At 35.9% G+C, this 27,238-nt stretch overlaps 1 protein-coding gene across 1 annotated transcript in view; it reads left to right on the top strand.

The window, feature by feature from the left end:
• LOC144238112 (nectin-1-like) overlaps positions 1–27,238 on the top strand; it is a 29,329-nt gene that overhangs the window by 1,934 nt on the left and 157 nt on the right. The window contains exons 2-4 of the mRNA XM_077771864.1: positions 8,214–8,552; positions 9,231–9,530; positions 27,005–27,215. Coding sequence (XP_077627990.1) covers positions 8,214–8,552; positions 9,231–9,530; positions 27,005–27,215 — 850 coding nt within the window. The remainder of the gene's footprint in view (positions 1–8,213; positions 8,553–9,230; positions 9,531–27,004; positions 27,216–27,238) is intronic.

The raw sequence follows: 27,238 nt of genomic DNA, 5'->3' as shown, positions 1-27,238 counted from the left end.
TCGGACGTTCAACCTACTGAGTCACCCAGTCACCCCTTGAGGCTTTTTTTTTAACCTTTGCATTTAAGTAAGACAGACACACAGGAGCATGTATAAACATAAGTATGCAGTTTGATTAATTTTTGTAATGATTACACCAGAATATCTAGCACAGATCAAGAAGAGAACATTAGCTACATCCCAAGGCTTTATTCATGCCCCCTTCCTTTCTTCCCTACAAATGCCGCTATCCAAATTACTTACACCATAGATTCATTTTATCTGTTGTTGGTATATAAAATATATTGATTACATATTGATTATGTATGTTAATATATATGTTACATGTATTATATACATATAAATATAATCATTTAGCAGTTATTCACTTGTGTCTAATTTCTTTGGCTCAACAACACATTGGTGAGTTTTATCCATATTGTTGAGAGTAAATGTAATTTATTAAATCTCATTGCAGTTTAGTAAATCCCATTATGTAGATACCATAACTTATTTATCAATTCTACTGTTGATTTGCATTTGGGTAATTTCTTTGTTTCGACTATTGCAAATAATGCCTCTATGAACATTTTTGTATGTGTGTTTTGAAGAATATAAATAGGCATTTCTATTAGATATATACCTAGGAGTAGATTTTCTAATCATAGGATATGCCTATGTTCCACATTTTTAAAATTAAAATATAGTTGATGCATAATGCTTCATTAGTTTCAGGTGTACAAGAGGGTAATGTGATAAGTCTAGACATTATGCTATGCTCACCACAGGTGTAGCTACTATCTGTCCATACGCTATTACAGTACCATTGACCATGAGGTCAAAGGGTGTTCCAGTTTCTACTCCCATCAAAGTGTATATGAATTGTGTTTTCTATATATCTTCGCCAAACTTGGTATTGTCTGACTTTCGTGCTAGTCATTCTGGTTATGTGTAGTCCAGGTTTTAATCTGCATTTCTTTGATGACTAAAGAAGTTGAGTGTCGTCTCTGTTGGCCATTTAAACATTCTCTTTTATGATGTGCGTATTCATATATTTTGCTCCATTTTCCATAGAGTTGCCTGTCTTGATTTGTAGAATCCAAGTCCTCAGTCATATATACGTATAGCAAATATTCCCTTACTCTATGGGTTGCCTTTTTACTCCTGAATATGTATCTTTTGATAGACTGAAGTTATTTAGTATTAAAACAGATTAATTGCTTACTTCTAATTTTTAAAAATTTCATATTTCTAAAAAAGGGAATAGGGCATCATATAACTGTTGATGTATGCCCTACTTAAGAAATTGGCTACTCCAGCCAAGTAGATGTTCTATAATACTTTATTTTTAAAGCAGTGTTTTATTTTCACATTTACATTTTTAATGGATTTGAAATGGATTGTTGTCTCTAGTTTTAGATAGGACTCAATGCATTTGAAATAGACTTTTGTCTTTAGTCTTAGATAAGAGTCAGTATATAATTTTTCCATATGGATATCTAATTTACACATCATCATTTAGTGGGAAAATAATCTTTTTCCCAAACCTATGCACTGTCTTTTCCATTTGTCATATATATCAGATACACACATATGTGTGCAACTGTTTCTGACTCTATTTCATTGTATTTCATCTATTTCCTTATTCTTGAATAAAAATCACATTGTATTCCTTTAGCTTTATATCTGGATAGTACGTCTTCAGTTTTAGCCCTTGGCTTTTTTAGAATCAGCTTGTAAAATGCCGAATTAAAAAACAAACAAACAAACTGCTTGGGGGCACCTGGGTGGCTCAGTCAGTTAGGTGTCCAACTTCAGCTCAGGTCATGATCTCACAGTTTGTGGGTTCGAGTCCAGCATGCTCAGAGCTGGAGCTGACAGCTCAGAATCTGGGGCCTGCTTCGGATTCTGTCTCCCTCTCTCTCTGCCCCTCCTCCACTCACATTTTCTCTCTTTCTTTCTCTCAAAAATAAACATTAAAAGTCTTTTTAAGAAACTGCTTTAAATTTTGTTAGATTTACATTGAGCCTAAAAATTAGCTTGAAAAGGATTAACATCATTATTTCCCCCCCTCATCTATGGTATGATGTATCTTTCCATTTATTTAAGACTTCTTTATTTTTTTAGATATATTTTGTAGATTTCAGTAAACAGGTCTTTTTTTTAAATGTTTTATTTATTTCTGAGAGAGAAGAATGAGCGACAGCGTGAGCAGTGGAGTGTCAGAGAAAGAGGGAGATACAGAATCTGAAACAGGCTCCAGGCTCTGAGCTAGCTGTCAGCACAGAGCCCAATGCGGGCACGAACCATGAGATCATGACCTGAGCCGAAGTCGGACGCTTAACCGACTGAGCCACCCAGGTGCCCCTAATGAGGTTTTATATATTGTGCAATAGACATTACTATGTATTTCATTTTTCTTAACTTGGAGAAGCTATTTTACATGGTATTTTTAATTGTTTTCCATTTGTTTATTGAAGATATATAGAAATATAATTGATTCCTTAAAAAGATTTTATTTTTTATTTATTTTTGAGAGACAGAGAGAAACAGAGCGAGCAGGGGAGGGACCGAGAGAGAGATACACAGAATCCAAAGCAAGCTCTAGGCTCTGAGTGCTCAGCACAGAGCCCTACATGGGGCTTGGACCCACGAACCGCGAGATCATGACCTAAGCCCATGAGCTGAAGTCAGATGCTTAACCAACTGAGCCACCTTGGTGCCCCAAGACTTTATTTTTTAAAACAGTTTTAGGCTTACAGAAAAACTGAGAAAATAGTACAATATTTCCACATATGCCTTACCCAGCTTTCCCTACTATTAACATCTTACATTAGTATGGTAGATTTGTTATAATTAACAAATTAAATTTGATGTATTTTTCATAACTAAAGTCCACAGTTTTCATATTTCTTGATTTTTAACTTCTTTGTTTAAGGATCTTGCCCCGAATATCACATTACATTTCTTTTTTTTAGAATAAAATGTATGCTTTTATTATTATCAACACTGATAGATCAAAGAAGGCATAAATGTTCTTTTAAGCCACATATATTAAACTAGTTTTATTTGCCAAAGATTTACCTTAATTATATCAACTTGGATTCTTAAAATGTCTGAGTTAGTTTCTGTAACTTTTTTTAGGGTAACACATTTAAAGAATTAGAAATTCAATCCACTCATTCACATTACATTTCTTTATCATGTCTCCTCAGGCTTCTCTTAACTGACCACTATCTCAGAATTTCCTTATTTTTGATGACCTTGACTGTTTTGAAGGGACTGGTCAAGTATATTGTAGAATAGTCCTCTATCAGAAATTGTCTGATGTTTTTTTCGTGACTAGAGTGCCTTACGGGTTTAGGGGAGGAAGGCCACAGAGGTCAAATGCCATTTTAATTATGTCATATCAAGTGTATATACTATCAACTTTTACGTCTACATAGGATATATTTGTAATACAGTCAGATTTTCAGGTTTCAGACTGCACTCCTTGGCAACCTCCGTCTCCTAAATAATTTTTTTCTTAAACGTTTATTTATTTATTTTGAGAGAGAGTGCACACACGTGCAAGTAAGAGAAGGGCATAGAGAGGGAAAGAGAGAATCTCAAACAGGCTTCGTACTATCCTGTCAGCATGAGCCTAATGAGGAGCTTGATCTCACAAACCATGAGATTTTGACCTGAGCCAATATCAAGGGTTGGATTGCTTAACCGACTGAGCCACCCAGGTGCCCCAATAATTTTTTACATTGTCTGCATTAAGATTCACTTTATGTGCTGTCAATCTCTATACATTTTGACAAATGTGTAAGGTCACTTACCAACCATTACAGTACCATACAGAATAGTTTCATTGCCCTAAAAATCCTGTGTGTCTCACCTATTCAACTCTCCTCCCTACTCCTGAGCCCTTGGTAGCCACTGATCTTCCTACTGTCTCTATAGTTTTACCTTTTCCAAAATGGCATATACTTGGAACCACACAGTGTGTGATTCTTACTTTGGCTTCTTCCACTTAGCTATATGCATTCCACGTTTATCCACGGGTTGTATGTGTGGGCGTGATTCAATGGCTCATTTCTTTTTATCGCTGGATAATATTCTGTTGTATAGATGACTACAGTTTACTCATTCACCTATTAAAGTCATCTTGGTGCTTTCCGTTTTTGGTGATTATGAATATACTGCTTTAAACATTTACCTGTAGATTTTTATATGGTTATAAGTTTTCAAATCAGTTGGGTGAATACCTAAGAGCACAACTGCTGGATTCCATGGTAGCAATATGTGTAGGTTTGTTAAGAAACTGCCAAATTGTCCTTCCAAAGTGGCTGTCACCTTTTGTACTCCAGTCAACAATGAATTAGAGTTCCTGGTCCTCCGCATCCTCACCAACATTTAGTATTGTGTATATTTTAAAAATCTTAGCCAGTCTAATAGGTGTGTAGTAGAAACTCATTATTATTTTAATATGCAGTTTCCTAACAACAAGAGATTTTGTGCATCCTTTCATGTGTTTTTTTGCCAATTATATATTATTTTTGGGGAGGTGTCCATTTGGACATTTTGGCCATTTTTAAAGTATATTGTTCGTGTTCTTACTGTTTTTTGTATATTTTGGATACAAGTCTGCTATGGCCTGAGTGTTTATGTCCCCTCAAAATTCACATGTTGAAATTGTAACCCTCAAAGGTTATGGTATAGGCAGGTGGGGCCTTTGGGAAGTGAGTAGGTCATGATGTGGAGCCCTCAAAAATGGGATTAGATTATAAAAAATCCATAGAATTTCCTAGTTCCTCCCACCATGTGAGGACACAACAAGAATTCAATGGCCCAGAAGAGAGCCCTTACTCAAACATGCTGCCCCCCTGATCTTGGATTTCCAGCCTCCAGAACTGTGAGAAACAAATTTCTGTTGTTTATAAACTACTCAGTCTGTATTATTTAATTATAGCAGCCTGAACAGACTATGACAAAGTCTTTTATCAGTTACATGTTTTCCAAATACTTTCTTACAATCTGTGGCTTGTCTTTATATTTTATTCACATTGTCTTTCGCAAAGCAAAGGTCTTTAATTATAATAAAGTCTAACATCAATTTTTTTTCATTCATGAATCATCCTGATGGTATTTATATCTAATAACTCATCACCAAACACAAGGTCACCTAGATTTTCTCCTGTGTTTTCTTCTAAGTTTTATGGTTTTGCATTTTTCATTTAGGTCTACAATCCAGATTGAGTTAATTTTTGTTAGTGAGGTGTTTATCTTTATTTCTTTTAGCATATGGCCATTGTAGTGGGTTGAACAGTGCTCCCAATCCCATTCTTGTCTGTCTAGAACCTCAGAATATGATCTTATTTGGAAATAAAGTCTTTGCAGACATAATTAAGGTAAGGATCTCAGGATGAAATCATTTTGAGTTAGGGTCAGCCCTAAATCAAAACACCTTAATTTAGGACTTCTGACCTCTAGACCTGTGAAAGATAAATTCTATTGTTTCAAGCCACGAAGTTTGTGGTAATTTGTTATGGCAGCCCTAGGAAAAGAATCAGACACCCAACTGTCCCAGCGGCATCATTTGTCAAAAAAGACTATCCTTGGGGCACCTGGATGGCTCATCCTGTTAGGCGAATGACTTCTGCTCAGGTCATGATCTTGCAGTTCGTGAGTTTGAGTCCCTTGTCAGGCTCTGTGCTGATAGCTCAGAGCCTGGAGTCTGCTTTGTATTCTGCGTCTCCCTTTCTCTCTCTGGCTCTCCTCCATTTACGTGTGCTCTTTCTCAAAAATAAATAAACTTTAAAATTTTTTAATAAAAAAGGAATAAAAATAAAATAAATAAAACTTTAAAAGAGGGCTATCCTTTCTCTGTTGAATTTCTTTGCACCTTTTCCAAAGATCAGTTGACTTCATGTGAGTGAGTCCATATCTGGGCTCTGTATTGATCCATTGATCTATTTACTTATTTATTTGTCAATTCCACACTGTGTTGATTACTCTAGTTATAGTAAGTTTTGAAGCTGAATAGTGTTAGCCCTCCAACTTTGTTGTCCTTCCACATTGTGTTGGCTATTCTGGGTCTTTCACTTCTCTATGTAAACTTTAGAATCAGTTTGTCAATGTCCATAAATAACTGGTTAAGATTTTAATCGGGATTGCATTTAATCTACAGATCATGTTGGGAAGAACTGATATCTTGACAATATTGAGTCTTCCTATTCATTAACATGGAATATTTCTTTTATTTAGTTCTTCCTTGATTTGTTCATCAGAGTTTTATAATTTCCCTCATATAGATCTTGTACTTATTTTGTTAGGTTTATACATGAATATTTGGTTTGGGAACTGCTTATGTAAATGGTATTATTTATGTTTTAATTATATATTATTGATATACAGGAAATTGATTGACTTTTGTATATTTATTGTGTAATCCTACAACTTTGCTATAATTGCTTATTAGTTCCAGGAGTTTCTTTTGTTGATTCTTTCTACTTTTCTACATAAATAATCATGTCATCTATGAACAAAGACAGTATTATGTCTTTCTTCCCAATTGGCATACCTTTTGTATCTTTTTCTTACCTTATTGCATTAGAAAGACCTATAAGTATATGTTGGAAAGGATAGGTGAGAGGGGGCATCTTTGCCTTGTACCTGATCTTAGCGGGAAAGCTTCGAGTTTTGCACTATTTAGTGTGATACTAGCTGTAGGGTTTTTGTAGATATTGTTTTTTGTTCGAAAATGTTCTTTATCAGGTGAAGGAAGTTACCCTCTATTCCTAGTTTACTGTGAGTTTTTATTATGAATTGGTGATGGATTCTATCAAATGCTTTTTCTGAATCTGTTCATGTGATCTTGTGACTTTTCTATTTTAGTCTGTTGATGTAATGAATTACATTAGTTGAATTTCAAGTGTCGAACCAGCTTTGCATACATGGGATAAATCTCACTTGACCATGGACTTTATTTTTTTAACACTTGTTTGCATTCAATTGGTTTAGGATTTTTGCCTCTCTGTTTATAAGAAATGTTGGTCTATAGTTTTATTTTCTTGTAATGTCTTTGGCATTTTCTCTTTATTCGTTTTAGAGTTTCAATGTCTATGCTTACATTATTCATATATTCTTGCACATGTCAACCTTTTCCATGAGTCTTTATTATATTAATCATAGTTGATTTTAGTTTTCTGTCTGATAATTACAAAATCTGTACTATTTTTGAGTCTGGCTTGGATGCTTGCTTTGTCTTTTCATATTATTTTTATTCTGGGCTTTTACCATGCCTTATAACTTTTCTTATTTTAACCCAGACATGATATATCAGATAAGAACTAAGGCAAATGGAGCTTTAACTTGGGTTTTATGTTACTCTCACAGGGAGTTGGGTTGTGTTTACTGTTTATTGTAGGTCAAGGTATCAAGGGTTTCAAATTCTTGTAGTTTTTCTGTTTTTGTCTCTCCTGTCTGAGCCTTACAACCATTTCAGCTGTAATCCACTGTCATTATATTGGAAACCTACTGCTGTGGTGGGGAACAGTTATGGAGGGAAGTATTTCGAAATCATATGTTTAAATTTCACTCTTGCTGGACCTTAGACCCTTGGATGTAATCTTTACAAGTTTTCGTACCTTTTCCCTTTCCTTCCCCACCTTACATAAGACAGGAAAGCTAAGGGGAACCAGATCTGGATCACTGTCCTTCCACCTATGTGAGATAAGTTCTGGTAAAGTCTTTTCCCTGGAGACTAGAACTTTTTATGAAAAATGCACTGGACTTATTTCAACATGATTACTTTCCTCTTCCTTTGCCAAAGATATGAGGTGAATTTTCTTGGCTTTTCACTATGAGAACCTGGCGAGGTTCATGCTGGTGGAAACTGGAATTTTAGGTCCTCCCTAAGACCGGAGCCCAGGGGAGTTTGTTACCCTCAAGCTAGTTCACACTCAACCTCCAGAGATTCATCAAAATTACCATTCTTGTGTTGGTTAATTTATGTTTCAATTTTTGTGCTCAGTAAATATTTATTGGTTAGGTAGTATACGCCAGAAATACACTTAGAAACTACTTTTCAATGGTGAAGAAGATAGGAAAGCCCATTTTCTAGTGGGGAAAGACACAAATAAAAAGATAATTATAAAACCGAGAGATAAGTGAGTGCTATGACAGGGATAAGTCCAAAGTAGTATGAAAGAACATTGCTCTTAATTCATACTGGGTTTTGTTTTCAGACTCTTCGCATAGAATAATATGCAAGAATAATGAAACAGCTGTATTTGGAGAAAACGTGACGATTTTTTGCAACTTAACAACTCCAGCAGATGTTGTGCAAATTACATGGCAGAAGATGCTGGGTTCTTCACCACAAAATATTGGCACATATAGCAGTACGTATGGAGAAAGGATTCTTCCACCATACAGAGATCGGCTGCACTGTGAGTTCATCGAACCCAACTCCTCATTCATAACTATCCGTGAAGTAACATTTGAAGATGAAGGCTGCTACAAATGTCTATTTAATGTGTTTCCGCATGGCAGCCGTAGTGGACAAATCTGCCTTAACATTATAGGTATGCAAATGTTTTATGTAGAGTCAAAATCATGAGGATGTGATCTTTGAAGTTTCAGGTCCAGAGAAAGAATATTAAAGAAGGAAAGCCTACAATAGAGGTCATCCATGTCAAATCTTTTGTTATACAGGAGGAAAAAAGTGGAAGCCAATGATGGTTACGTGGCTTTCTCATTTCCACACAGTTCGGACCAGGCAGAGCATTTAAGTCTTCTGACTTCTCATCTAACTTTTTACACTGCATTGATTTTAATCCCGCAGGGAAAAGTTGTAAATGGTATCAGAATTTTCACTGAGAAAGAGAGGAAAGAAAGAGGAAAGAAGACTTAGAGAATAAGAATTTCCTGACAAATTAACTAAATGTTGAAAGAGTAGTGATAGTGACATAGTGTCCCCTCGTTATTTTGCTATAAATTTAAAGTGTTGGAGATTTATATAATGTATTTTTAAGGTTGAATTAAAGTGGAGATACCAACTGTGTTCCTCTTAAATTGGAAGATAGTGGATATAAGAGATAGAATTGTGAAGTTTTGCAAAATGTGAGGAGAGGTATCTGAGAGGGGCATGTTTACAGCATTTCATTGTCATATAGAAATGTGGAGAAGTCCATCTTTAACACTTTAGAAATCCGGTGTGACACATTTTTGTATTTAATTTTGTGTCTCCCTTTTTGTTTCAGCTGTATCTGAAATAAAAACTGAACTCCAGTCCAATCTTGACTCTGAAGATTCTCTTAGATTTATTTACTCAGCTGTGGGAAAGCCTGTTCCTCAGATATCTCTTTTCCCATCAAAAGTCTTGATTAATCCACCAGAAGAATACCTTGCTCAGAACCCAAATGGCACGGTGACTATCACTAAAACATACAACGTCTCCTTGGAGACTGTGAGGTCCCTAAGCCTCCAACACCTGATTGTGCACATGGATCATCCTTTAAAGAATGAAGAGAAGATAGTTCCTCTGTCAGTCAAACAAGAATGTAAGTAGAAATAATAATCAACAAGGGGAAATATTTTAAGAATTCATATCAGAAGTGTTTGTGTACTCATCTATTTTTAGAAAGGTTAAGTCATTGTGATACACATGCACGGTTAAAAGAATCAGGCAGTGCAAATGTTCTCTACCCCAGGTCTGCCTCCAGCGGTAACTGTTCTTAAAGGGCAATTTGTTCATTGATCTCCCTTAACTGCTTTCCACTGAATTTAGACCACAGTCAGTGAAGACCAGGTTCACTCATACCTCCTTCAACTTTTCCTCCTCCCTATATGGTTCCTTTCTTCCCAATATAGTTCTTTTCACTGCTTACCTCGGCAGCCGTCAGCAGCATGGCAAAGCCTATTTTTTGTTTCATCCACCATGGACGGTCTCTCTTAGCTGCCCATTTCGCCTTGCCTGTCTTCCACTCAAGCTTTGTCCATCGTACCCTCTGTTTCAAAGCCATAGGTAAACAAGACATGATTTTTCTTAAAAATTTAAATAATAATTTCAATGTATTTATGTTTTTATACTTATATAATATAATTGCCCATAAAATTTAAGTAATTGTTTTAATATTTCATCTTAGTAATTTTTCAACACTAAAGCATTTTGTCTTTATATATTAAGTGTAAATACTGATATATTTAGGCTTTCACTTACCACCTTATTATTTGTTTTTTATTTTCTGACCTGTTTTATATTATTTTATCTCCCTAAATTCTTTTGGATTTTTTATTTTTGTTTCATTTACCTCCTCTATTAGTTTCTTAACTATCCATTTCTGCACCCTTCTTTAAGTGGTTGACTTGGAGACTGCAACATACATCTCTTGACTTATTAAAGCTTAATATAATTTATTATTTTTACTACTTTTCAGGTAATGCAATGAGCTTATATGAATGCCCACTCTTTGTGCTATTGTTTTGTGCATTTCATTTATTTACTTATTTGAGTGTAGTTGACAAACAATGTTATATTAGTTTCAGGGGCATATTTTGTTGATTTTAATTCTTATCTATGCTTAAATTCCAAAATATATTATTGTTTTTGTTTCTGTTACTTAGAATAATATTCTTTTAGATTTATCCTTTCCATTGTTTTTTATTTCTTTGTCCATGTTCACACTTTTATTTTCCTTCTGCCTAAAGAATTCTTTTTTGTTTTTTTTTTCTTGGTGAAGATTTATAGATGGTCAATTCCTTTAATATTTTTGGTCATAAAATGTTTTAACTTTTGAAGGACATTTTTACAGGATTTCTGTTTTCAGTTTGATAGTTATTTCGCATTTTTCATCACCTCGACAATGGTATTTTATTGGCTTCTGACTTTCATGACTTTAGTTGAAAAGATATATGCCAATTTTATTGCTGGTCCTTTGAAATGTATCTCCCTTTCATCCTGGCTGCTTTTAAGATTTTGTCCTTGTATTTGTTTTATGTCAGTTCTATTTTTAATGCTTTGGTGTCACATTCTTTGTATTTATCTTGCTTGTGTTTCCCTAAGCTTCTTAAGCCTTTGGTTAATGTCCTTCATCACTTTCGGGAAAAATGTAAACTCAAGAAATGGTGAGGATAAAATTTCTCCAGAATTTGTCACATTTGTCCAAGAACTAAAAAGCATCACTAGCCATCAATGATATTGATTCATAAAGTTTGAATGAATGAGTGAAGGACACATCACATCTTTTGGAAGTTTAACAATTTTGGGTATGTAACCAGCTACTGGACTATTGGAATAAGCAGCTTAGTACATAGTCCAAATGGGCTAAACATAACCTCATTTGAACCTAGGACATCTCATTAATTTCTGAATTAAACAGGGGCGCCTGGGTGGCTTAGTCGGTTAAGCGTCCGGCTTTCGCTTAGGTCATGATCTCGCGGTTTGTGGGTTCGAGCCCCGCGTCGGGCTCTGTGCTGACTGCCAGCTCAGAGCCTGGAGCCTGTTTCAGAGTCTGTGGCTCCCTCTCTCTCTGACCCTCCCCTGCTCACGCTGTCTCTCTCTCTTTCCTAGAAATAAAATAAAAATATTTAAAAAATTTTTTTTCTGAATTCAACAATCTATGGGCTAACCTAAATAAAGTACAAGGTAATAACTAGCGCAAAATGAAACTACTCTAAGATATAACACACTCAGGCCAACATAAATTACCCTCCCATCATTTTCATCTCTCCCCCTCACCCCTACTGCCCAGGTTAGCACAACCTGGTTAAAGCAGAGTCCCCTCAGTACTGTGGAATTAGAGCAGTGGGAAATTTCCCTAGTGACTCTGATAGTCACGCTAACAGGCCACAGGATCTCTCCTCTGGTCTTACAATGCTGTTTCACCTGATTGATAGATAGTTTGCTTGTTACACAACTTTGGTTTAACAACCCTTCTGCCCTCAGAATTTGCAGAGTATTCTGCCATTGTCTTTGCTCATCTATTGTCATTGCCGAGGAGTCAAATGTGAATCAGATAGTTGTAACAATAAATATTATCGTATCTTCTCTTTGGTAATAGTAATCTTCTCATTATCCTTAGAGCTCTGAAACTTCCTACTGCTATTTTTAGAGTATTTTATTCTATTTCTAATACTTTAATGTAATTGGCATTTGGAGAGTTCACTGAATTTGGAGACTCAAATCTTTAAACTCTGAATATTCTCTCCTTTTGAAAATTTTCCACGTGTTCACTTAATTTATTCCCTTTTTATAAACATCAGGTAAGTGGGCATGACAACATTTACACTGAATCTTATTTTCATCTTTTAAAAAAATATGTGTCTTTTTCTTTCCTTCATAATGTCTGGGAGATTTTTTTAAAAAAAATCTTTAAATTTTTTCATTCAAGTTTTCCTTCTTTTGACAATCAGGCTTATAATTTTGAATTGCTTTTACGATTTCAGATTAATTTTATAAATTAAAGTTGGTTTGAGTTTTTCATACCCTTCTCTTTCTGCTCTAAGAAAGTAATACCTTGTTAAATCTTTCCAAGAATAATAATTTAGAAGTGTTGTAATTATCTTCTGTTTCTTTAGTTATCTCCTCCACTGCCCATCCTTGGGCTACTACCATCATTTAAATTTTATGTTTCTTTCACTCAATCTTTCTCACTTTGATTATAGGTTTTATTCAAACTCTAATGAGCCCTGACTGGAGCTTTACAGATTCTTTTTGTATCTTGTAAAGAGACAAACTTTTGTTTGTAGCAAACAGGCAGCAGTTAGCCAGGAGACTCTAAAAGTCAGAATGAAGGGGCCTGTACTCAAGGTGTCTGACCCCCCTACCCTACTTAACTGCATTCCCCACCCCTTTTTTCTTTTCTTTTTCTTTTTCTTTTTTTTTGGCTGAGGGATAAACACACCTGGCTGTCCAGAACTATGCTTTCAGATATGGAAATGGGCGCTTTTGACTGTAAGTTTCATTCTGTAATTCACCCCTCCTTCTTTTGTCACCTAAGTTCTAATGCTCTCCAGCTTCTGTGGGGCTCTCTCTGCAGGTGTAGACTGTTTTGTGTGTACATGAGCCTGCAGCTTCTCTTGCTCTGCACCTGCAGAGGCCATTCCTCTATCCACTTCACATCTGTTGTAAATTTGTTTAAATTTCTTGCCGAGGAAGATCACTCTTCTGTCCCTTTGTTGTTTTTCATTGAATCAGTTTATTTTTGTTACTATAATTTTAATGGGGTCTTAGGAAGCAAAAAGGTAAATATTTTTGTTACATGTGTTTCTTGAAACAGAAGGTAATCAGCTCCTCTTTCCTGTAAAATCTCCTCAGATCATGAGATTGGAATATGCACATTGAGTAGCATATGTACATATCTCCCATCAATCTATTGGCTGGATGATTATGGCTAATGTCACTTCTCACTAAGACACAACTGTCGGTAAAGAGGTAACTTATCAATTCAGAAGAGAATTCTTTCTTGCTTGGCTTTGCAACAAATATTAAGGATAGAAATTCCTGATTCTTTTTTTCTTTCTTTTCTTTTTTTTTTAAGAGAGAGAGAAAGCACATGAGCAGGTGAGGGGCAGAGGGAAAGAGAGAGAGAATCCCAAGCAGGCTCCAAACTGAGCATGATGGTGGGCTCCATTCCATGACCCTGGGATCATGACCTGAGCTGAAATCAAGAGTTGGACACTCAACCGACTAAGCCACCCAGGTGCCCCCTATAAATTTCTAATTCTTTTGAAATCTTATAGAAAGCCCTTTTCCCCATGCTTTAATTATTGCTTTAAATAATTATTTAATTATTTCCCATGCTAAATTATTGATTTTAGTGCTGTGTTCATATTTTAGTGCCAATTTCAGGGCTTTCTGCACATTTTATACCCATTCAGCCTTCTTTGCCCCATTTGAATGGGCTATGTAGTATCTCATTAAAAAAGAGCATAGTTAAGTGGCACCTGGGTGGCCTAGTTGGTTAAGCGTCTGACTTCATGATCATGATCTCATGGTTTGTGGATTCAAGCCCTGAGTTGGACTCTGTGCTGACAGCTCAGAGCCTGGATCCTGCTTTGGATTCTGGGTCCCCTTCTCTCTTTTCCCTATCCCCTCTTATGCTCTCTCTCTCTCAAAAATAAATAAACATCAAAAAAAATTTAAAAAAGAAAAAGAACATAGTTAAAACTAGAACCTGAGACCAAATGATGTCTGAACAGTCAAAAATAAATAGCACAAAGTTTCTCACATGGATTTTCCTAACCAGTATCAGTAAAGAAGTAATCGCTAACAAAAATCTCTCTTCAATGGTAATGGAAAATTCAAAGCAGTAAATTAAAAAGAGATGGGAGGTTATAATAAGCAGAAAAAAGACTCAAAAAGCTACCACAAGTAGACCTAAGAATGCAAAATGCATGATAATTAATGCCATTACTATAAGTGCAATTTCCTTACGGCCCATCCACAAAGTGTACAGGTTCGTTTTTATATTATATCTAAGAACTAGCATTGATAATCATGATGACCTTTGGTTAAATTTAAGTTGTCATGAAAAATGTAATTATATTCAGAAGGCTGCACAGATAGAAGTGGATTTGTAATACAATTTGGGAACACTGTGGTCAAAATAGCTACTATAAGGAGTGTTTGTAGGAAACCTGGGTGGCTCAGTTGGTTAGGTGTCAGACTCTTGATTTCGGCTCAGGTCATGGTCTCATGGTTTATGAGATTGGATTCTCTCCCTCTCCCTCTGCCTCTCCACTACTTGTGCTCTTTTTCTCTCAAAATAAATCAGAAAAAGAACTTATCAAACTCAGCACTCCAAAAAACAAATAATCCAGTTAAGAAATGGTTAGAAGACATGAACAGACATTTCTCCAAAGAAGATATACAAATGCCTAACAGACACACAAAAAATGCCCAACATCACTCATCATCAGGGAAATACAAATCAAAACCAAAGTGACATACCACCTCACACCTTTCAGAATGGCTAAAATTAACAACTCAGGAATTAATAGATGTTGGCAAAGATGCAAAGAAAGGGAAACCCTCTTACACTCTTGGTGGGAATGCAAACTGGTGCAGCCACTCTGGAAAACAGTGTGTAAGTTCCTCAAAAAAATTAAAAAATAGAATTAACCTGTGATCCAGCAATTGCACTACTAGGTATTTATCCAAAGGAGACCAAAATGCTGATTTGAAGGGGCACATGCATCCCAATGTTTATAGCAGTGCTTTCAATAGCCAAATTATGGAAAGAGCCCAAATGTCTATCAACAGATGAATGGATAAAGAAGATGTGGTAACTATATACACAATGGAATATCACTCAGCCATCAAAAAGAATGAAATCTTGCCATTTGCAATAACATGAATGGAACTAGAGTGTGTTATGCTAAGTGAAAAAAGTTGATCAGAGAAAGACAAATATCATATGATTTCACACATATGTGGCATTTGAGAAACAAAATAAATGAACATAGAGGAAGGGAAGGAAAAATAAAAAAGATAAAAGCAGAGACGGAGGTAAACCACAAGAGAGTGTTAAAAAGACAACAAACTGAAGGTTTCTGGAGGGGTGGTGGGTGGGATGATGGGTTAAATGGGTGACGGGCATTAAGAAGGGCACTTGTTGGGAGGAGCACTGGGCATTATGTATACGTAGGTGATGAACCACTAAATTCTACTTCTAAAACCAATACTGTACTATATGTTAACTAACTTCAATTTAAATAAGATCTTGGAATAAAATAAAAAAGAATGTTGATACTCAAAATTTTTTACAACATTCTTTTTCATAAGACCGCAGGCTCTAGAATCAGATAATGCCAAACTTGCTTCCCAATTTTGCCACTAAATCACTATGTATCTTTGGGCAATTTTCTTAACATCTAAGAGCCTCTATTTTCTCATCTGTATCTAATAATTTTACTCCCCTAGTTAATGTAAATAATCCTTATAAGATGCTTATCACATTGCTTAACACATTAATCTTAAGTACTAATTATTATAATTATAAATTTATTTTCCGAGGTTTTTGCAGATTCTTTAAAAATTCCATTTTAATAATTGAATAATATTTCATTGTGACTACATTATATTTTTCTTAAACATTTTCTTGTGATTGATATTTTGGTGGTTATATCTTTTCTCTTTTTTTCTTGAGTGTGATAAAATGGTATTAAATATTGTCTGTCTTCAATTTAAATATGCATTAGTATATTCTTTTATAAAATTGAATACGGTAAATTATAGTATCGATTTGAATATCAACAAAGCAATGGTAAATCAAAAGAGCATTGCAGATTTAAACTATCGTGTATAGAAATGACATATAGTCACAAAGGACGTATTTCTGCTTGTGTCTTTCAGGTACTTCTTGTTCTCCTTATACTCTGTTGTATACATTTGCTTCATTTGGTGTACTCACATGTTTTCTATGTATTACACATATCATTTTCCATTTTGTTCGGAGAAAGAAAAAGTAAGTTGTATTACTACCTAACTACGATAGGGAAGGTGGGTAAAAGAGGTCTAATTTTAAATCTAAAAAAATTTTTTTCATGGCACAATTCATCACGGAAAGAATGATGATGGAAAACTCTTTTCCATATATTTAATAATTCTTGCAGCCAAGGGTTTATTCTTGTTAAAATGACACTCTACTTGGGATTGTTATAAAGGTGGGCTGTTAGTAATTTCTGCTTATGGTTAATTGAGTTTAAGATTCTTTCTTGAGGACAGATTTTGACAGGACAGAGCCTAAGGGCTTCAGGTGACTGGTGGGAGCGGAATCCACTGAGTGGTGAAAAAAGGCTGACTGTGAACAAAGTTTCTTAGAATTCAAGAAGGAACGAAAGGACGTTTTTAAAAGAGATGATTGTCATAGTCAAAATGGAAATCAAAAGTGGTCTGGACTAGGGTGATAGCAGTGGGAATTGAGGGAATTAGGGATAAGTTTAGGATGACAAGATTTGCTGCTTGCTGGATAAGATGTGGAATAAGGGTAAAAAGGGGAAAATTGTCTTGATGATTCTAAATGTTTGGCATACATTGGAGAAACCTTTTATAAATGGGGAATTATTAGAGGAAGAACAAATTTTGGAGGCAGGATCAAGAGTTCTATTTTGAGCATGTTTATTTGACATCCAAAAGAATATGTCAATTATCTCTATATATGAATCTGGAATTCACAGAGCAGATAAAAACCTGAGGTACAAATTTGAGAGTGTAGAAGGTATGCTCTTCAACAGGACACATCGTAAGTTATGACTCCACTATAATAGACTGGAAATAACCTGCAAGTTCTGTTAATAGAGTATATTTATGCTGAAGTCAGCATTGAAAAGATACTTTGATCAATCTCTAAGGAGAGCTGAATCTCCCATTTTTTTATTCATAGCATACTCTCACAATATACCACCATTAGGGGGAGTGTTTGGGCTGTATTCTTTTTATGGATATACCAATGTCATCATACTTGTAGGTCGGAGAATGGGCCTGAAATCACACCCCCGCTGAGACATCCTGATGGGGAATCCTTAATGAGTCAATCTCTTCCTGCTCACAGGTAATTGGCAGGTGTGTTATTTTTGCTCTCATTTTGTATCCTTCAAATTTAAGACTTAACCTTCCATATTAAATCATCCATTTGGTAGCAGAAACTATCATTTAAAAACTAAGTGGAAACAAAGGTTTCTTTATATAATCCAGTTGCATGAACTAGTGGGTTCAGATGAAATTGTATTAATTTTAATGACTTTGAATACTTCTATTCATTTCCTGATTCAGGATCCCTCCGATCTACACCAGTTGAATGACTTCTTTGATTTGTGGATTCTTTTCCTGATTATTAGTAAGTGTGAGCATGTCTTCATATATTTGTTAGACATTCAGGTTTCCCCTCTTGTGAGGTTCTTGTCTACGTCTTCGTGTAATTTCTTGCTGATTGTCTCCACTTGCAGAAATTCTTTATATTTTAGATTCTTTATGTACTAGACGTTGATTACTTCTCCCTATTTAGCACCACTGTATCAAATTTCTCAGTTATATCATTAAAAGAACAGAAATATTTGATGCTTTAATGTTGTTAAATTCAATAATTTTTCAACTAACAGTTTGAGTTTGGGTACTTATTTAAGAAGTCCTTATCCACCTAAATTCACAAAACTATTATTGTATTTATTACCTTCATATTTTTCTATTTTCTACTTAGATCTTTATTTATTTATTTATTTTTAAATGTTTATTATTTTAAGAGAGAGAGAGGGCACGTACACCCAAGCTGGGAAGGGGCAGAGAGAGAGGGAGACAGAGGATCTGAAGCAAGGTCTGCACTGTTATTGGAGTTCAAATGCACCAACTATGAGATGGTGACCTGAGCTGAAGTCGGAAGCTTAACCAACTGACTCACCCAGGCACCCAGAATTTCCTGCTTTTTAAGGTTGAGTAGTATTCTATTGCTTGTATATACCATGTTTTCTTTATCCACTGATCAGTTTAGGTTGTTTCCACATCTTAGCTATTGTGCACAGTGCTGCAATGAACACGGAAATACTAATATCTCTTTGAGATTCTGATTTCACTTCTTTTCCATATATACCTAGAAGTGGGATTGCATCATATGTATGTTTATTTTTAATTTTTTTGAGAGGGGAGAGGGCTTAAGGGAGGCGGAAAGAGAAACAATCTTAAGCAGGCTCCGCACTAGGTGTGGAGCCCAACGTGGGGCTCAATCTCACAACTGTAAGATCATGAGCTGAGCTGACATCAAGAGTTGGTCGCTTAACCCACTGAGCCACCCAGGCATCCCTATTTTTAACTTTTAAAGAAATCTCCATACTTGTTTCCACATTAGCCATACCATTTTGTATCCCCCCAATAGCAAGCAAGGGTTTCAGTTTCTCCACATCCTTACCAACCTATGTTGTCTTTTGTTTCTTGTTTTATTGGTTTAGTTTAGCTTTGTTTCTTTCTAGTTATTAGCAAGTTGTTTTAATTGAAGTAAGTTAACATACAATATTATATATTAGTTTCAAGTGTACAACATGGTGATTTGACAATTACATATGTTATATATGCTCACCACAATAAACGTAGTTACTGTCATCACACAAAGTTATTACCATATTATTTACTCTATTCCCTATGTTGTACTTTTCATCCCTGTGACTTAATTATTTTATAACTGGAAGTTTGTACTTCTTAATCCCTTTCATCTGTTTTGCCCATTTCCCCACTGCCTTCCCCTCTGGTAACCATCAGTTTGTTCTCAGCATTTATGAGTCTTTCTGCTTTTTGTTGGTTCATTGGTTTGTTGGTTTGTTTTGTTTTTTAGATTCCACATATAACTGCAATCATATGGTATTTGTCTTTCTCTGTCTGGCTTATTTCACTTGGCATAATACCCTCTAGGTCTATCCATGTTGTTGTGAATGGCAAGATTTAATTCTTTTTTATGGCTGAGAAATATATATATATATCTCATATCTTCTTTATGCACTCATCTAGTGGTGGATACTTAGGTTACTTCTATAGCACAGCAATAAACACAGGGGTGCATATATCTTTTTGAATTAGTGTTTCCGCTTTTTTGTGGGTAAATACTCAGAAGTGGAATTACTTAATCATACGGTATTTATATTTTTAATTTTTTGAGGAACCTCCATACTGTTTTCCACCATGGCAACACCAGTTCACATTCCCACCAATAGTCACAAGGGCGCTCTTCTCTCCACATCCTCTCTGACACTTGTTTTCTCTTATCTTTTTGATAGTAGCCATTCTGACAGGTGTGAGGTGACATGTTAACAATATTAAATCACAGATATCCTAAAGTTAGTCGATGAATCTCCTTCATGGATAGCCCAGGTTCTTTTCAAAAGGCTGCTTCTGTGCTGGGTCTCGGAGTGCTATAGTATGCTGGCCCTTTAAGAGTCTCAATTCCCTATAGCCCTCTGGCTCTCCCAAAATTAAGCCCCCTAGTTTTCAAAAGCTCCTAGAGTTATGCCCTGATAGTGAACTCATGGGAGGAAGTGAACTCAGTTCCTCCTACACTGCCATCTCAACCACTCCCCTGTCTTGTTTTCTTGATTAACAGCCATCCTGGCATGTGTCAGGTAATGTCTCATGGAGGCACTGATTTGCATTTCCCTGATGATTAATGAGATTGAGCACTTCACATCCTTGTTGGCCATTTATATCCTCTTTGAGAAATACCTGTTCAAATTTCAAATCCTTAGCCTATGTTTTTTTAAGCAGGTTATTATTTTTTTTGTCTATTGAGTTGCAGTTCTTTACGTGCTTTGGAGAGTAACCTCTTATCAGTCATATGGTTTGAAACTATTTATTTCCAGCAGTCAAGTTATCTTTTATCACTAATGCTGATTAATTTAAAAACACACCTGGAAACATGCCCTAAATGAAATGAAAACTCATTTTAGAAATTCGTTAGGCCAGATGATGAGTGAAATTGAGATAAGAGGCAGAGGCTCAAGGCAGTGAACTATTTTCAAGGACTGGAGGGCCATAAACACTTTGGGGTTGAGTCAAGGCCTCCGAGATCCATGTGGAGAACAAATCCTGAGAGCAACCCAAAGTTGCTGCCTGTCCTGGAACTACTCACCAGTGTATCTGAGTAATTGTAGCCACAGCTGGAATACATGTAAATATGTTCCAGTCTCAGATGCATTAATAACAGAGAGAAACCAACATCTGTGTGCTCGTGATGGGTTTTATGACTCTGAAGGCCTCCTGAAAGGCAGACTCACCCATCCTGTACCATTCTGTATGTTGCCCTTTCATTCCATTAATTGTTTCTTTTGCTGCGCAGAAGCTTTTTAGCTTGATATAGTCCCATCTGTCTATTTTTGCTTTTGTTGCCTGTACTTTAAAATTTTTTTAATGTTTATTTATTTTTGAGAGAGAGGGAGAGAGACGTGGGTGGGGGAGGGTCAGAGAGAGAGGGAGACACAGAATTCGAAGCAGGCTCCAAGCTCCAGCTGTCAGCACAGAGCCCAACGTGGGGCTTGCACTCATGAACCATGAGGACATGAGCTGAGCCAAAGTCAGTTGCTTAACTGACTGAGCCACCCAAGCACCCTTTGTTGCCTGTACTTTTGTTGTCACATCCATGAAATAATTGCAAAGACCAAACTCATGAAACTTTTTGTTTGTGTTTTTATAGTTTTATAAATTTTATAAAAATTTTATGGTTTCAGGTTTTATACATAAATCTTTTGTCTACTTTTTAAATTTATTATTTCTTTGAGACATTTTTTATTTTTTATTTTATTTTTTAGAGAGAGAGAAAGGGTACAAGTAAGTGAGGCCAGAGAGAGAGAGGGAGGGAGAGAGAAAGAGAGAGAGAGAGAAGCGGGGCTCACCCGGGGTTTGTGCTTTTACCTGAAACGGGGCTGGAGCTCATCCAAAGTGGGACATGAGCTCACCTGATGTGGGACTGGAACTCACCAACTGTGAGACCATGAGCTAAGCTGAAGTCAGATGCGCAACGACTAAGCCACCCAGTCTTTATTTTGAGTTGATTTGTCTGATGGTATATCGATGGTAGATAGAAGGGTCCAGTTTCATGCTTTTGAATATGGGTATCTACTTTTCCCAACATTTATTCAAGAGATGAACTTATCTCCATTGTGTGCTCTTGGCAGTCCTATAAATATCAGTTCACCGTATATGTGTGGATTTTATTTCTGAGTTCTCTAAACTCTTCCGTTGGTCATTATATCTGTTCCACACAGTTTTGATTACTGTAGCTTTGCACTGTATTATGAAATCACGAAGTGTGATGCCTCCAGCTTCATTCTTCTTTCTCAAGGTTGATTTAACTATTTATGATTTTTATGTCCCATATCAATTACAGAATTGTGCTTTTTTTTAATTTCTGTCAAACACATGCAATGGGAGTTTTGACAGGGATTGCATAAAAACCCAACTCGATTCTTTAAGGACCTAGAAAAAGAACAAAAAAATTGATCTCAAACTACCAGAAGGAATAACAAAGATTAGAGCACAAATACATGAAATCGAAACAACAACAAAAAAAGAAAAATAATAGAAAAAATTAACAAAACTAAGAGTTGGTCATTTGAAAGGGTAAACAAAATTGGTAAACCATTAGGTAAACTAAGAAAAAAAGGGCGAAGGCTCAAATAAATAAAATCAGAAATGAAAGAAGAGACTAAAGCCACATAAACAAAAAGGATCATAAAAGACTACTATGAACACTTACAAATTTACAAGCTGGGTACCTGGAAGAAATGGATAAATTCCTAGAAAAATATAACCTACCATGATTAAACCTTGAAGAAGTAGAAAAGTCTGAATAGACCTATAACTAGTAAGGAGAGTAAATCAGAAATCAAAAATTTTCAACTGAGAAAAGGCCAGGATGACATGGTTTCACTAGTGAATTCTATCAACATTTAAACAAGAATTGGGGCGCCTGGGTGGGTCAGTCAGTTGAGCGTCCAACTTTGGCGTAGGTCATGATCTCATGGTTCATGTATTCAAGCCCCGTGTCAGGCTCTGTGCTGACAGCTCAGAGCCTGGTACCTGTTTCAGATTCTGTGTCTCCCTCTCTCTCTGCCCCTCCCCCATTCGTGCTCTGTGTGTGTCTCAAAAATAAGTAAAATTTTAAAAAAGAGTTTTAACAAGAGTTAATGCCAATCCTTCTCAAACTCCTTTAAACAATTGAAGGGGAGGGAACACTTCCAAACTCATTTTTTGAAACCAAGATTACCTTGATACCAAAGCCAAAGACATCACAAGAAAACAGAAATAAAAACACAGCTACCAGCCAATATTCCTACAAATATAGATGCAAAAATCTTCAACAACATACTAGCAAACTGAATCCAGTAGCATATTCAAAGGCACACGCACCATGACCAAGTGGGATTTATCTCTGGGATGCAAAGATAATTCAACATCTGAAAATTCATTAGTACGATACACCATATTAATTCAATAAAGGCTAAAAATCACATCATCATCTCAATACCTGTAGGAAAAGCATTTGGAAAAAATTCAATGTACTTTCATGATAAAAATTTTGAACAAAGTAGGAATAGAAGGAATATGTATCTCAACATATTAAATGTCATATATGAAAAACCCATAGCTAACAACACCTCCAACAGTGAAACACTGAAAGGTTGCCCTCTATGATCAAGAACAAAGCATGAGTGCTCACTTTTGCCACTTCTATTTAACACAGCACTGGAAATACTGGAAGTCTTAGCTCAGTAATTAGTCAAGAAGAAAAAAAACCATAGAAATCAGTAAGGAAGAAGTAAAACTGTCCTTGTCTGAAGATGCCATGATCTTCTATATACAAAATCCCAGACTCCATAAAAAACGTAGAACAAATAAATGAATCCACTAAAGTCAGAGTATAAAAAATCAACATACAAAAATCAATTGTGTTTCTACATACACAATGAACTGCCTGTAGAGGAAATTAGAAGAAATAATTCCATTTACAGTAACACCAAAAGAAATAAAATACTTAGGAATAAAACTAACAAAGGAGGTGAAAGACTGGCATACTGTCAACTATAAAACAAAAATGAGGGGTGCCTGGCTAGCTCAGTCAAAAGAGCATGTGACTTTTGATGTCATGAGTTCGAGACCCACGTTGGGTGCAGAGATTACTAAAAATAAATTAATTAAAAATATTAACTAACAAAATTAGAGAAAACACAGCAAATGGGACAACATCCCAAATTCATGTATTGAAGACTTAATATTGTTAAAGTGTCAGTTATTACATTTTTGTGACCAATTTGTCACTTTCAGAATGTTGTCCATTTTGTGTTTTCAAATTGATATGGATGTTCCTAATATTGTCTTACTTTTTCTATTTGTTATATCAGTGCTAGTTCTCATTTTTCATTTTATATTATTTCTTTTTATTTTGAACTGTCTTAGCAATTTTTGCCACAGATTTGTTCATTTAATTTCTAGACAAAAACCCTTTTATGTTCATTCAACTTTGTTCCTTCTAATTGATTTTTGCCTTTAGTTTTATCAGCAGGCTCCAGTCTCAGTGCGGAGCCCAACATAGGACTTGATCCCACGGCCCTAGGATCATGACCTAAGCTAAAATCAAGAGTCAGATTGCTCAGCTGATACTGACTGAGTCACCCAGATGCCCCTGTCCTAGAATTTTAAATGTCATTTTCCTCTTTTTTTTGCAAAATGTTAATTTTATGTAAGCACATTTCTTCTTCTCCAAAGAAGTTTGAAAGCAATAAATATACTTCATAATGGCGGGGATTTTTTTTCCCCCTGATTCACTCTTTCGTGTTCTAAGTTTCTATCTTTTGTATTTTTAACCTAGTTGTACATGTTGTAGTTAGTGACATATATAATAGGACATTTTTTCCATTTTATTCTTAAATTTATATTTCATTTCAGTGATCTTCTTCTTTTTTTCTCCCATAGTATCTGTCATTGGGTTGAATATTCTTTTGTTACCTTCAGTTATATTTTATGCTTAGTCTTCTGATGTTCTCTCCTAACTTACTAAGGACAATACTTATATTTATTTTATAATATCAGTTCTTAAACATGTACAATTTGCCATAATTCTCACCTACCTCCCATGATCTCCTTTCCTCCTTCTATGTAGGTTTGAATTATTCAATTATTTTATATAGGGAAATAGGGGAATTTGCTTTTGGGGGCAATTATAAATTCTGAGGAATTATTTATCTTGTCTATGTATCTTTCTATGTTGCATCCTTCTGGGTTCATGTTCCTTTTTATCTAGAATACTTCTTTTGAAAGTGTTCTCAAGGAGAGTTTTGATGGAATAAATTTTATGAGAATTATATAAATGTATATAAAGCTTTACAGAAACCTTTTTTTATCCTAAAATTTTATAACATTTTGTTCACAGAATATAGAAGAGAGTCTTCCCATAGATTTTAGAAATTTAGGTCCAGCAAAATATCTGCATACTTGAGAAAAAAACAATAAAGAAAAATTAAAAATAAAGTGATAGGAAAAGATATAGCTGGCAAAAAAAAAATCTAACAGAATGGTATATGTACGTCCACAAAAAGTCATTTATAAGAATATTTATAGCACCACTATTAAAAATAACCCTAACCTGGAAATAAATGTCCATTAACGGTAGCATAGAGAAATAAATGTGGTATATAGTATTTACAGAATGGACAGTCTATAGCAGAGAGAATGAATGAACCCCAACCAAATGCAATAACAAGAAAAACTTCTTCAAACCTACTGTTGAGTGAAAGAACCCAGGTAAAATGAGGACATAGTCTTTGATACCATTTATAGGAAGTTCACCAGCAAGTAGGCTTCCTCTAAGAGGTTAAAAGTAGAAGAGATGGAGGGTAGTAGTGACAGCTCTGGAGAGCTGGTAATATACAATTTTTGAACTGCTTCTGGCTGTAAGTATGTAAGTATGTTTACTCTATGACACTTCAAGTTGTATACTTGTGACGTTTTCACAAGTTTTCTCTACAAATGATACATTTTATTAAAAAAATTTTTAAATATACCTCCCTACAAATGATACATTTTATTAAAAAAAATTTTAAATATACCTCTGTAGCAGTGTTCATCCAAAGTGGAATTCAGAGTTGTTTTTCCTTAGGAGCGCCTGCATGGCTCAGTCGGTTAAGTGTTGATTCTTGATATTGGCTCAGGTCATGATCTCAGGGTCGTGAGTTCAAGCCCCACATTGGGCTGGGCGCTGACAGCGGGAAGCCTGCCTGGGATTCTGTCTCTCCCCTCCCCTCCCCTCCCCTACTCGTTCTCTCTTTTTCACTCTCAAAATTAAAAAAAAAAAAGAAAGAAAAGTTATTTTTCTCTAATATGAACATTATCTCATTGACTTCTTGCATTTGGCACTGCCTTCTGACATTTAACATCACTTTGATCCTTCTTCTTTTATGTGTCTCTCTTCAGTTTTGAAGTTTTTAGAATTTTCTCCTTGATTTTCTTAATTTAATGTCACCATTATATATATATATATATCAGTTCTCTCCTTTGGCAGTCCATGAGTCGTTTAATCCTTTCAAAATGTGTACTTCATGTACCTGTTTGGAAAAATCCAGTCATTATAGTATTACTTACAGCCCTCAGATTTACAGCCACAATGGATCCTTAAGTTAAAGCTTTTTCCTAGCGTCTTGTCAAAGGATGGTCCTAGGAAAACAGAAAGACTTCAGAAGGTGAACAGTTCATTGATTTCTCTCTCTCTTTCTCTCTCCCTAAGAGCCAAGAACTCTGGAACTTGGTAAAATAAGAAGACTTCTCATCATCAATTCAAGTGGGAAAAAAAAAAGCCACATCATGAAAGAAGAGATCATTACAGAATTCGGTGCTTGAATGTATTATTTGATACTGGATAAATTGATTGCTTGAATATATAATTTGATTTTGGATAAAAAAATAAATGTACATTTGTTTTTTAAAGTGCCTATTGGTGAAGTTCAGCGACAATAGCTTTGCAAGCAGTTAAATTTCAACAGAGCAACTGGCATTCAGGTCATATGAAGACAGTAAAGTTAATTAACACTTAGTAGGGACAGTTTAATTTGACAGCAGCGATAAAATAATAAGATGGTTATCAGAAGTGGCTCAACTGGTCAGCACCAAATTGGCATCTTTTCTCCTTACCTTCTTTGTCTACGACATGCAATTACCCCTTCTTTCTCATAATCCCCCTTTTGCTTGCCCTACCAGAGCAACAGTTTTTTGGCTTTCGGAAGCCTGTGCTCCCCGAATTGCAATTCCAAGTCCCCAATAAAAAAAAGCCTTTGCTCTTTTTCGGTTTCACCTCGTTTTGTGGATTAACACCTGCTGAATAGTGCAGACTGCCATACTTCCGAGTGAGAACGCAACGATCGCTGTCTCCCCACCTCCCCCCATTTCCTCTCCCTGCCTCTGAATGGAAATGGAAAGAGTGTATTTTTTTCCCAACACTCTGAGTTTCCCCGACTGCCACCTCTGACAAATGTACCGTGTTTAGGATGGGAAATTTTAATTGCCCACAAGACTGGAAACCCCGCGGGGCCAGCTCCTGNCTTGACCTGGTGGCGGAGCGGAGTTTGCCTTCGGAAGGGAGGTCTACAGGCCGTTCCCGGCGGCCCGGGTCCCTGCCCCCGTGTTCTGGAGGAAGGATGCTGCCAGGCTGGGGCTGCGACACGCGTCTCGTTCGGAGCACTGGGCGGGGAGGCGCGCTGCGGCCGGCGGCTGCTCGGGGCAGGCGGGCGGCCCGGCTTTCTGGCC

The sequence above is a fragment of the Crocuta crocuta genome, unplaced genomic scaffold (assembly GCF_008692635.1).
Source record: "Crocuta crocuta isolate KB4526 unplaced genomic scaffold, BGI_CrCroc_1.0 scaffold56, whole genome shotgun sequence".
NCBI classification, from domain to species: Eukaryota; Metazoa; Chordata; class Mammalia; order Carnivora; family Hyaenidae; genus Crocuta; species Crocuta crocuta.
Note: the sequence above shows the minus strand (reverse complement) of the source record. Positions and strands in the feature narration are given on the sequence as shown.